The sequence below is a fragment of the Budorcas taxicolor genome, chromosome 16, assembly GCF_023091745.1.
Source record: "Budorcas taxicolor isolate Tak-1 chromosome 16, Takin1.1, whole genome shotgun sequence".
Classification (NCBI taxonomy): Eukaryota; Metazoa; Chordata; class Mammalia; order Artiodactyla; family Bovidae; genus Budorcas; species Budorcas taxicolor.
Genome location: NC_068925.1, coordinates 44,625,858 through 44,638,364, shown reverse-complemented (window position 1 = coordinate 44,638,364; position 12,507 = coordinate 44,625,858). Strand labels below are relative to the sequence as shown.

Sequence of the window (12,507 nt, the reverse complement as noted above, 5' to 3'; positions counted from 1 at the left end):
TTCCCTTGGGCTAATTGGGTTGTAACTTTAGGCTCTGAAATCCAGACATTGGGCAGAGGTTTTGTCCTCAGGTTAAGGACATGAATGTCTCTCTCTATGCAGGTTCATAGGAGTGGTGCAGGGGGACCGCTAGACTCTTGCTTTAGAGTAACATCCGAAGGTACAGGGCATGTGTTGCCCAGGGCATCCCTTAGGGAGAAGGCTGTTTATCACTCAGACAAGCAGGACACAACTTCCCTTCTCCCGCTGCCTATCCCTTGCACCGAGCCTGCTGAGAGTGACTCATGTGTTCCCCTGGGAAGCTGTTTCCCAGGACATGTGACTGTAACACAGAAATGACAGTTTTTACATTGACAAAGGCTGAGGAGCAGTTCCTGGTGAGCATGTCAGGTACATCTGGGACAGCCACTGGGACAAGGTAGAAGTCTAGCCAACTTGGGAGATGCTGGCTCTGAGCCCCCCAACCCCGCCCCCCCCCCAAAAAAACACACAGTGGAGTTTCAGCAGGAACGAAGGGATCCTTCAGTTGTACCGAGTTAGGGACAAGCAGCTGGTCTGGCAGCCCAGGGGCCATATGGGCTACAGGCTCACTCCCCATCCCGTTTGTGGCTCTGGGATCCTACATCCCTTAATTGCCCCTTTGTCTTAGAAATAACTTACTCCCCTGGTGGCTCAGATGGTAAAGAATCTGCTTGCAGTGTGAGAGACCCAGGTTCGATCCCTGGGTCAGGAAGATCCCCTGGAGAAGGGAATGGCTACCCACACAAGTATTCTTGCCCAGAGAATTCCATGGACAGAGGAGCCTGGCAGGCTACAGTCCATGGGGTCACAAAGAGTTGGACATGACTGAGCGACTAACACATTTAGAAATAACTTAGGGCCTCCTGAAACATTCCTGAGGTACAAGGAAGGATGGGGCTGGTGGATGTCCTTTTAGAAAAACCTTTGGAGAAATTCCTCTGCTGACCGCTTAAGACTCAGGTCAGACCCCTTAGACCTTCACAGCTGAGAAACTGTTCTTCATTCTCAGGCCAAAGAAAGTGCATCTATCCAGGAATGTCTTGGAACAGCTTGCAAAGAGGATGGGGACAGCAACCCCCCAGCCAGGATGGCTCTGTTGCTGCATAGCTGTTCTGTGGATGCTGCTGGCTGGAAGTGGGAAGGTGAAAGGAAGCGAGCTCTTTCTGGTCCAATTTTCTTTGATCTTTTATGAATGAATCAGATGTGGATAAATAGAAAAGCCCTCTCTCAAAATTCTGGATAACTTGGAGTGAGAAGGATAGCTCATTGTTCTTCTTAGGTCCATCCCATTTTGGTCCCCGGAAGGTGATCCTAGCCCTCACTCATCTTCCTGTCCCCATGGCTCCAAGGCCACCTACTGACCCCAAGTGATGTCTCTATGACCCCAAAGATGTCTCCTCTGAGCTCTACTGTGACTTTGCCCCTTGGATGTCTGCACTGGGGTGCTCAGTAAACAACTCTGATTCGGTGTGTCTGAAATGGAGCTCTTGCTATTTCAATCCCCTCCAAGTCTGTTTCTCCAGTATACTTTCCTGTCTCAGTAAATATCCACTATCCAGCCAGTCTCCCAAGCCCAACCTGCCTGTCATCCTTGCTCCTTCCCGCACTGTCCCCCATCTGATGACCCCTCCCCCGCACAAGCTCCTAGATGTACGTGATTCCCTTCCTTTCACCAGCTCCATCTCCTCTTCCTAGATCAAGCCACCATTATCTGTAGCATGAGCTGCCCCACACTCTCCTTCTTGCCTGCTTGCAACTGTCCAGCCCTTCCTAGCCACAGCCAACAGCATCATTTCAGATGCCAATCAGATCCGGTGGCTCCCTGGCCTAAAACCCTCCAGGACTGTGCATCACTCCTGGAGTGAAAGCCAGGTGTTTCCCTGTGAAGGCTCAATGAGACTGGTCCCCGCTGACCTCCTCAGCCCATGTCATCCCACCGACCACGTGGTCTAGAGGCAAGGGACCGCCTGCTGTCGGCTCTGAACATGATGGCTCAGCCTGGTCTTCGGCCCCAGTGTCCTCCCCTCACAGGGGTCTTTCTCAGCCTTCTGCATGTGGTAGCCCCTCCTGCTGTCCTTCGCATCATCACTTGACAATCTGCCGTTTACCACCTTGATCCATCATTGAAGAAACATCCATCTTGTCTACTGTGTCTCCTCTACTGGTGTGTAAGCTCTTTCTGGAGAGGGACCCTTTGTCTCATTCACCTGTGTGTTCCCAGCACCTCTCGTGATTCTTGGCACTTAATAAATACTAGTTGAATAAACTAATACATGTCAGCCTGAGTGATATATACAAAGTGTTAAATCTGATAATACACGAGTGCAGATTATTTCTGTGAGATGAAATTCCATTCATGAGTGCAAATTATTCCATGAGAATAATTGTGGGGTTTTGCATTCAGAGTCAGGACATTGGTGTTCCTGTACAGGCTGGGAGGGGCTTCCCAGGAGGCGCTAGTGGTAAAGAACCCACCTGCCAATGCAGATAGACATAGGCTCGATCCCTGGGTTGGAAGATCCCCTGGAGGAGGGCATAGCAACCTGCTCCAGTTTTCTTGCCTGGAGAATCCCAGGGACAGAGGAGCCTGGTCGGCTATGGTCCATGGGATCACAAAGAGTTGGACACGACTGAAGCGCTGACTTAGCCTGCACGCACTCATAGGCTGGGAGACCCTGGCTTACTGTGAGAAATATCTGGAGGGTTGGTGGCCCCCAAGCTTGGTGATGTGGTGACCAGAGAACATTCTGTGGGGTAGGCTGGGAGAACGGAGGCGGGAAACCTGATATACTTTTAGGCCAAACAAATGGGAGTTTGGTGCCCAGAACATTCTGCTACAATTGGCCTGCCAGGCCCCATCTGGAGCATCTTGTTTTCATGGAATACCAAACTTTGGCCAAAGGGTCTAAATCTGTGTTGTGGGGAGAACGGACACGCTGGAACTACCATCCTTCAGGAGGGCCAGCAGATAACAGTTCCATGTTCCTCTGGGTGGCAGCACAAAGGACGGGGGGGTTGCCTCTTAGAGATGGGCCAGTTTCCAAGGAAAGAACTCTCCAAACACTAGAAGCTTCCCAAAAGGAGTGTGCTACTTTAGTCGTGAAAATAGATAATTTCAGCTACAAGTGACGGAAAACCCACCTCAAACTACTCTTAAGTTAACAACAACAACAAAAAGGCAGGGGAGGGAGTTTGGCGGATAGAACCGAAAAGTCCAAGGTGAAGTGTAGTTTCAGGCGTGGCTGGATCCAGGGAATCACAGGCCGTCCTCAGGACTCTGCTTCGCGTTCCATACAGAGTTCTGCTTTCCTCCACGTTGCTTCTTTCTCAGGCCCCAGTCCTCAGGGCAGCAGGTGGTCACCAGGAGCTCTAGGGTGCGTGTGTGTCCTAAGTCACTTCAGTCATGTACGACTCTCTGCGACCCCATGGACTGTAGCCTGCCAGGCTCCCCTGTCCATGGGATTCTCCAGGCAAGAATACTGGAGTGGGTTGCCACGCCCTCCTCCAGGGGATCTTCCTGACCCAGGGACCGAATCCATGTCTCTTAGGTCTCCTGCATTGGCAGGCAGGTTTTTTACCACTCAGCCACCTGGGAAGCCCAACTTTAGGTAGATATTCTGTCTTTTCTCCTCCCCCGGGAGAAAGTCCCCAAAGAAGCCCAGATGTCAAAACTAATTGGATGGACTTGATAGTCACATGCCCATCTTGGAATCAGTGTAGCCAGAGAGATACGATTGGCTGGGCCTACGTCCCATTCCTGCTTCCTGTCCAGTCCCCAAGGCCAGAGGAAGACACGGGGCTTTGGTTGGCTGGGCCTGGGTCTCGGGCCACTTGGTGACCCAGGAAGTGAAGTCAACCCATTTGAGCCACTTGGACTGAGAGTGGAATGAGTTTGTGAAAGGTCCCTGGCTCCCAGAAAAAAAAATGAAAAATTACCAGCATCCCTGTGCCCTCTTTTCCTGGGGTAACTGCCATCCTCACTCGTAACCCCTATCTCTTCATCTGCCTACACAGACTAGTTCTGCCGGTGCTTGTTCTCCTTATAAACGGGCTCTTGAGCACACAGTCTTTTGTACCTGACGTCTTTCACTCAGCCTTACATTTGTGAGATTCACTTTATGATGAATTGAGAGATCATCCACTCTCATTGCTATACAAATTCTATGGGGAGAAGAAACCACTATATGAATTTCATGGGGAGAATAAGTAGTATTTTCCATTCTACTACTGATGAGCATGTGGCACGTTTCCGTTTGGGGACTGTTATGAGTAGCAGTGCTATGCTCTTTTGGGCATCTTCTGGCACACATGTGCTAGCATTTCTGGTGAGCCTGTACCTTGGCATGGAATTAATTGCTGGGTCATAGGGCATATGTGTTTGGGCTTCTCTAGAAGCTCAGATAGTAAAGCATCCGCCAAAAATGCAGGAGACCCCAGTTCGATCTCTGGGTCGGGAAGATGCCCTGGAGAAGGAAATGGCAACCCACTCCTGTATACTTGCCTGGAAAATCCGATGGACAGAGGAGCCTGGCGGGCTACAGTCCATGGGGTCGCAAAGAGTTGGACGTGACAGAGCCAACTACACACACACACACACAGGGCATATGTGTTCGGCTTTAATAGATACTGCTAAACAGTTGTCCAGAGTGCTTGTGCCAATCCACATTCTTGGAGCAGTTCTAAAGTCTCTGGATTAGCTGGCATCTGAGTCCCATATCTATACTGAGAGTGATGGGTCTGGGCTTCACGGAGAATGGGGCTTGTTAGTAACTTCACCCTGGGTCCTGGGCCCACAGAAGGGGTAAGAGTCCCCATCTTTCTCCTGTCCCGTCTGGCATTTGATTCTGTCCTGCCCACACCATCACGAGTCTTCCTCTTCTAGGAATGAGTTGTTTTGTTAATATTTATTTATTTGGTTGTGCTGGGCCTTTGTTGCTGTGCGAGGGCTTTCTCTAGTTGCAGAGAATGGGGGCTACTCTAGTTGCGGTGCACGGGTTTCTCACTGTGATGGCTTCTCTTGTTGCAGAGCGTGTGCTCTGGGGCATGCAGGCTTCAGTAGTTGCAGCGCATAGCCTCAGCTTTTGTGGCCCCTAGGCTCTAGAGCACAGGCTCAGTTGCCCCAAGGCATGTGGGATCTTCCCGGACCAGGGATCGAACCTATATCCCCTGCACTGCAAAGTGGATTCTCAACCCCTGGGCCACCAGGGAAGCCCAGAAATTAGTTTTTAATATCAAAGGGTTTCCTTGCATCCCGCATGGATGGGGGTAGTTGAAGGCTTCCCACAGCGCTGAGGGCAGGAGAACAAGGGATGTCTGTGTCCCAGAGCTCCATCTATCTCTCTGGATAGAGTCCTGGGGAGCTCCTGCCCCAGTTGGTCATCTCAACCTCAGGATCAAGTGGTCAAAAATGCTCCTGACTTCCAAAGCTCAGCCAAACCATTGTAAATGGATTTTTCCAGAATTTCTGATGATCCTCTACATTTTGAATAATTTTAAAAAAAAAATCGCCTTTGGCCTGGCCATTCTCAGAAAGAGGAACCCAGAGTAGGATGTGGTTTTACAATCAGAGGAAGTGGATCCCAATAGTGGTGACACGGTAGCGCATGCTTGGTCCTGCTGCTCAGTGCAGCTTCTACATCTAACCAAGAGTGAGGCCTGGGCCCCACTGGCAGAGCCCCGAGAAGAACATCTCTCTCAAACTAAGCATTTCCTTCCAGCTATTTTTAAAGTCATTTCAATCTCAGCGGATGTGACCTTAGGGTAAGGAAGTATTTGTTTAAAGGATAAAATTCATAAAACATAAAGGAACAAGATTTGACTACATCAACATTCAAAACTTCTGCTCCTTAAAAAGACACATAAGTAAAATGAAAAGATGACTCAAATTAGAAGATATTCTCAACTCATTCAAGCAATTAAAGAACTGAATCTAAAGCATAGAAAGAAACCTTACAAACCAGTAAGCAAAAGACAACCCCAGGGCTTCCCTGGTAGTTCAGACAGTAAAGAATTGCCTGCCAATGCAGGAGTTGCGGGTTCGAGCCCTGGGTTGGGAAGATCCCCTGAAGAAGGAAATGGCAACCCCCTCCACTGTTCTTGTCTGTGAAATAGCTGGACAGAGGATCCTGGCAGGTTACAGTCCATGGGGTCACAAAAGAGTCAGATATAGGTTAGGTACTAAACAACAATTTGTTGTTCAGTTGCTAAGTCGTGTCCAACCCCATGAACTCCAGCACTCCAGGCTTCCCTGTCCTTCACTATCTCCCAGAGTTTGTTCAAACTCATGTCCATTGAGTCAGTGATGCTATCTAACCATCTCATCCTCTGTCGTCCCTTTCTTCCCTTGCCCTCAATCTTTCCCAGCATCAGGGTCTTTTCTAATGAACAACAATAGCAACAGACAAAGAAGGGAAAAGTTTATAAGCCTGTTACTTGCAGAAGGTAAACATTTTACAGATAATTAGAGAAATGCAAATTAAAACAGAGCATTTTGTGCCCACCAGCTTGGCAGAAATGAGAAAATTGGACAATGCCAAGTGCTAACTAAGATATGGAGATTACAAAGTTAAAGATGTGGTTACCCCTTGTCATAGATTATACTTATGATCTGACAGTTCCACTCTTAGGCATCTACCCATCACCTGTGCTATATAATATGGCAGCCACCAGCCACGTTTCTTTCTTGAACATTTGAAATGTGGAGAGTGTAAGTTAAGAATGGAATTTTTAAACATTTTATTTAATTCATTTAAATGTAAGAATTCATACTTCATTCAGTTATTGGAAAACTTAAGCGTACTTGGAACAGCTTGAGTTGATGACCCTACATTTTTAACCGGTGAAAGTGAAGGTCGCTCAGTCGTGTCCGACTGTTTGCAACCCCATGGACTATACAGTCCATGGAATTCTCCAGGCCAGAATACTGGAGTGGGTAGCTATTCTCTTCTCCAGGAGATCTTCCCAACCCAGGGATCAAACCCAGGTCTCCTGCATTGCAGGAGGAGTTTTAACCTGTAAGTTGTATGAAATCTACATACAAATGAAATATTTCTAATGAAAACCTACTGTCCAAATTGTGCTGTGAGTGTAAAATACACTCCAGATTTCAAACACTTAACACCAAAGAAAGGTAAACTATCTTAGTAATTTTTATATACTGATAACATTGAAATGACCATAGTTTGGATTCATGCATAATCAGTCACTCAGTCGTGTCTGACCCTTTGTAACTCCATGGACTATAGCCCTCCAGACTCCTCTGTCCATGGAATTTTCCAGGCAAGAATATTGGAGCAGGTTGCCATGTCCTCCTCCAGGGGCTCTTCCGGACCCAGGGACGGAACCCATGTCTCTTGTGTCCCCTACATTGGCAAGTGGATTCTTTACCAATGGTGCCACCTGGAAAGCCCCACAGTTTGGATATAGTGGGTTAAATAAAATAGATTACTAACTTAATTTTATTTGTGTCTTTTTACTTTTTTAAAAAAGTAACTTTGACATTACACGTGTAGCTCAAGTTATATTTTTCTTAGAGAACATTCACCAAGACTCTCACTTATACACAAGGAGATGTGTGCAAGAATATACATTGTAGCATGATATGTAATAACCAAATAAATAGACACAAACCTCAAAGTTCCTTAACAAAAGAAGGGGGGAGGAAATAAATTGTGGTTTATTTATACAGTGAAAAATCACCCAGGATTTAAAATGAGTGAATTAGAGTTACATGTATCAGCATGCAGAAATCTAGATTGCAATGCTGGGCGGCAAAAACAAGGTGCAGAAGGCTCACTAATCATACAATGCTTTGAAAGCATGGAAAATATTAGGACTCATTTGTGGATACATTTTAGTCTAATAAAAGGATAAAAACATGCATGGAAACTGTAAACAACAAGAATCCAGGTGGTGGTAACCAGAACAGGGTAGAGACTCAGAGACCTCTAATTGTGTCTGTAACATTTTGTTACTTGCTAGAGAGGGAGTTTGGTATGGTTTCCCAAGTAGCTCAAACTGTAAAGAATCTGCCTGCAAAGCAGGAGACCTGGATTTGATCCCTGGATTGGGAAGATCCCTGGAGAAGGGCATGGCAATCCAGTCCAGTATTATTGCCTGGAGAATTCCGTGGACAGAGGAGTCTGGTGGGCTACGCTCTACGGGGTAGCCAAGAATCGGACACAACTGAGCAACTTTCACTTCACTTCAAGATATTTCAACAACTTGTTTGATGGTCAAAGCTGCTTGGTTTCTGGTCGTAAAATTTCAAAGAACTTTGGTCTTAGATCCTTCTCAAATCCAGGGTTGTCTGCCCGGTGATCCTGCCATTTTCCATCTTTGCCGGCTAGTAGCCATGACAAGGTCTCCCATGTGTGTGTTCTTGAGAAAAATGATTTGGCATGGGTTTGTTGGTGTCTTTTCATAATTTTTATCTATTTATTTATTTGTTTTGGGCTGTGCTGGGTTTTCATTGCTGCGCACAGATTTTCTCAATTTGTTGCGGAGAGCAGGGTCAGTGCACAGGCTTCTCGTCACAGTGGCTTCTCTTGTTGGAGAGCACAGGCTCTAGAGTGCCTGGGCTCAGTAGTTGTGGCCCCATGCGGCATAAGCGGTTTTCCCAGACCAGGGATCAAACCCATGTCCCCTGTACTGGCAGGCAGTTCTTAACCTCTGGGCCACCAGGGAAGTCCTGTATGCATGCTCAGTTGTGTCCGACTCTTCGCAACCCTATGGACTATAGCCTGCCAGGCTCCTCTGTTCATGGGATTCTCCAGGCAAGAATACTGGAGCAGGTTTCCATTTCCTACTCCAGGAAGTCCTGTTGGTGTCTTAAACTGGAGGCACTGCCGTGAGGGAGGCAGATACAGTACCCGCCTGTGATAAGAGGCCGCTCAGCCTAGACAGTGACCTCGGGCAGCAGGAGCCACAAGCTACCTCCTGGCTGGGACGCCATCCTGAGCCTCCTGCTGGCAGAGGTCCTGACTTCATGTTTTCAAAGGGTCCTTTTAAAGGACTCACTCAGCATACCTGAGGGCCTCACTATGCTTTTCTTCCTTTGCAGGACGACTGGTATCCGAGAAGTGAAAAAGCAGGATGCCCCCCGGGGTTGACTGCCCCATGGAATTCTGGACCAAGGAGGAGAATCAGAATGTGGCAGTTGATTTCTTGCTGCCCACAGGGGTCTATCTGAACTTCCCTGTGTCCCGAAATGCCAACCTCAGCACTATCAAGAAGGTACAATCTTGACCTTAAAACTAGTCCTCAGAGCTTAGAACTCAGAGAGACAGAAAAAGTCTAGCAGTCTCAGATTTGAGATCCTCTGCTATGAAATTTAAAAGACATGGGAATTCCCTTGAGGTCCAGTGGTTAGGACTCTGAGCTTTCTCTGCCTGGGGCCTGGGTTCAGATCCTGCAAGCCTCAAACTGTGGCCAAAAAAAAAAAAAAATTAAAAGATAAAAATAATGTGCAAGAATTCTTTAAAACCCACAGTTAGAATCTACCTATCTTTCCAAATTCAGCTCGTGCCCTTTTCATTGCATGCGTGGTCAGTCATATCTGACTCTTATCGACCCCAATGGACTGTGGGCCAACAGGCTCTTCTGTCCCTGGATTTCTCAGGCAAGAATACCACAGTGGGTTGCCGTGTTGTCCCTCCCTAGATTCCCGTGAAAGCTCCGGGGTCCTGGTTCACGGGGGGCCTTTCATTCTCTCCATGACTCTGCCCTAGTGTTTGAAACCACAGCCCATCCACGGGTAAGAGTTTTACTGGTCTTTTGTCTTCAGGGCTGTCGTCATAGTCAACAGCATCTTTGGAAATAGTTTTTGGCTTTATTGAATCATTTTCATGGTGGATTACTGAGTCAAAGGATAAAACGTCTGGATGGTATTTGGCAGATGTCTTGTGACCTTTCCAAGGGCTTATCCCACTTGCAAAGGGTGGGACTTCATGGGTCATGTCTGAGGATAAGGCCTTAGTCCCGGATTTGAAAACACTTGGGAGCAAAAAAAAACAAAAAAAACAAAAAGGAGAGACGCAATGAACCATAGTTGAGTTTTGTTTAATTTTTTTTACTCTTCCCTTCCTGGGTGTTTCTTTCTTGCTTTTTTAAATACTGGGTCTTAGTTTCGGCATGCAGGCTCTAGTTCCCTGACCAGGGATTGAACCTGGGCCCCCTGCATTGGGAGCATGGAGTCTTAGCCCCTGGACCACCAAGGAAGTCCCCCTGGGTGTTTCTATAAAAGTTAAATTTGTTTTTTCCCTTTTCAAAAGTATATAGACACATTGAAATTTAGGAGAATAAGAAAACGTTAGAAGGAAAAGAATTACCCATGATCCAGCCATATGAGACAACCACAGTTAACACTTTAGCTGTTTCCTGTTTTCTTTCCTATATAGTGTTTTTTTGTGATTATTCTCTTTATGAATTTTTATATTCTTTTTCTGAGTTAACATTATATCTTTTTCATGTTATTAACCTTATGTAAATATCATTTCAAAGTGAATTGTATTTTTCTGCTTACAGAGCTATACATGCATGTTATTAAAATTCCAGTATTGCAGACACATTATTAAAATTCCAACACCACAGAAATATAAAACATATCAGTCCCTGCAATCTCACCTCATATCCCAATTCAATTTCAGTTTCTTAATATTCTTATTTATACCAGGGACCAGATAGTAAATATCCTGGGCTTTGCTGGCCATATGGTGTTCGTCTTGACTACTCAGTTCTTCTTTCTGGGGTGGCAGCAGCCATAGATTGCATGTGAGTGAACTGGCATGGCTGTCTTCCAATAACTTGGCAAACAGTAGCTTGCCAAGTCCTGGTCTACAGTAATTATTAATTACTGTAATACATTCATTAATTGTTTTTATGGGAATAATAAAATTATTATTTATTTTATTCTAATAATAAAATTATTTTAGTAGTAATGATTACATTTATTATTGTTTTTATGGGAGTGGGTTTGAATGACATTCACTGTTCTACAGCTTGGGATTTCTCCCCACTGAATGCTGTATCTTGGAGTCCTGTGTCCCCTTGGTACAAGTATCCTTAGGTTCCATTCACATCTGTGTTCTGTCCCTTTGCATTGATGGAGCATAATTATCCATCCCCCGTGGGAGAAAAATTTTAGGGCCGTTCTCTCCTTTTCCATCTTTTCTGTGACTCAGTGGTGAGCACCTTTTCACTAAAACATGGCACCCTGGGAACACCTCCAACCCAAGGCCACACACTGAGCAGAGCCAGCAGAGGTGTTTAGGGTCCCCTCATTGTGTTAGACTTTTCTGAATTAGTGGCCAGCGTTGAAAGATCAGGGTGATGAGCTCCAGAGTGATTAGCTGGATGCCTGGAGGTCATGTCTGGCTGGCCATCTCTCAGGGTAGCCTAGGGGAGACCTGAGGACCTGCTCTCAGTTCCAGATGTTAGCACCTACCTGACCCCTTCATAGAAAGGCAGGGTCAGCGACTCCTAATGACCCTATGGACCCTAACCCTGTGGTCAGTGATCAAGACGTGGAGAGGGTAGTGGTCCTCGGATCTTGCCTTTGCCCCCACTTGTCAGCCTCCACCAGCCCTGGGCTCCTGTGGCCCCGCCCATGGCCCCCGCCCACCTTAGGGGCGGGGCTGACGGTCCACTGTCCTCCCAGGTGTTATGGCACCGCGCCCAGTATGAGCCGCTCTTCCACATGCTCAGTGACCCTGAGGCCTACGTGTTCACCTGCGTCAACCAGACGGCGGAGCAGCAGGAGCTGGAGGACGAGCAGCGGCGGCTCTGCGACATCCAGCCCTTCCTGCCTGTCCTTCGGCTGGTGGCCCGCGAAGGTGACCGCGTGAAGAAGCTCATCAACTCGCAGATCAGCCTGCTCATCGGCAAAGGTGCCCTACTGGGGCCGGGCGGTCCTCCCTCGGCCAGGCCTGCCCCCGCCCCGCCCCGGCCCTACCCTGACCCCCCCCCCCCCCCCCGCCCCCGCCCCCCGGCAACCCTGCCCCTGGCACTGACCTGGCTCCCTGCCTCTCAGGCCTCCACGAGTTTGACTCCTTGCAAGACCCGGAGGTGAATGACTTCCGAGGCAAGATGCGCCAGTTCTGCGAGGAGGCGGCTGCCCGCAGGCAGCAGCTGGGCTGGGAGGCCTGGCTGCAGTACAGCTTCCCTCTGCAGTTGGAGCCCTCGGCGCGGAGCTGGGGGCCGGGCACCCTGCGCATCCCCAATCGGGCCCTCCTGGTCAATGTCAAGTTTGAGGGCAGCGAGGTGAGCTGAGGCTCCTGCCTGCCCTGTGTGCTGCAGGCAGGCTGCCCGGTCCCCCTAGGAGACTCCCAGTCCCCCACCAGCCCTCCAGATCCACCCTCCTTCCAACAACATTGCATGGTATTTGTGGGGTATCCATTGCACAGTCAAACTTCCCACCAGGAGAGTTGCAAGAGGCAGAGTGATCGGATGGCTTTGGTCCTCAGTCTGCTCATGTATCCATCAGATATT

General features: G+C 48.0%; 1 protein-coding gene across 3 annotated transcripts in view; it reads left to right on the top strand.

Moving 5' to 3' along the window:
- Window positions 1-12,507, top strand: part of PIK3CD (phosphatidylinositol-4,5-bisphosphate 3-kinase catalytic subunit delta) — a 35,795-nt gene that overhangs the window by 12,398 nt on the left and 10,890 nt on the right. For all 3 annotated transcript variants that reach the window (XM_052654194.1, XM_052654195.1, XM_052654193.1), the window contains exons 2-4: window positions 9,083-9,255; window positions 11,678-11,906; window positions 12,050-12,279. In XM_052654194.1, coding sequence (XP_052510154.1) covers window positions 9,115-9,255; window positions 11,678-11,906; window positions 12,050-12,279 — 600 coding nt within the window. In that variant the 5' untranslated portion in view covers window positions 9,083-9,114. The remainder of the gene's footprint in view (window positions 1-9,082; window positions 9,256-11,677; window positions 11,907-12,049; window positions 12,280-12,507) is intronic.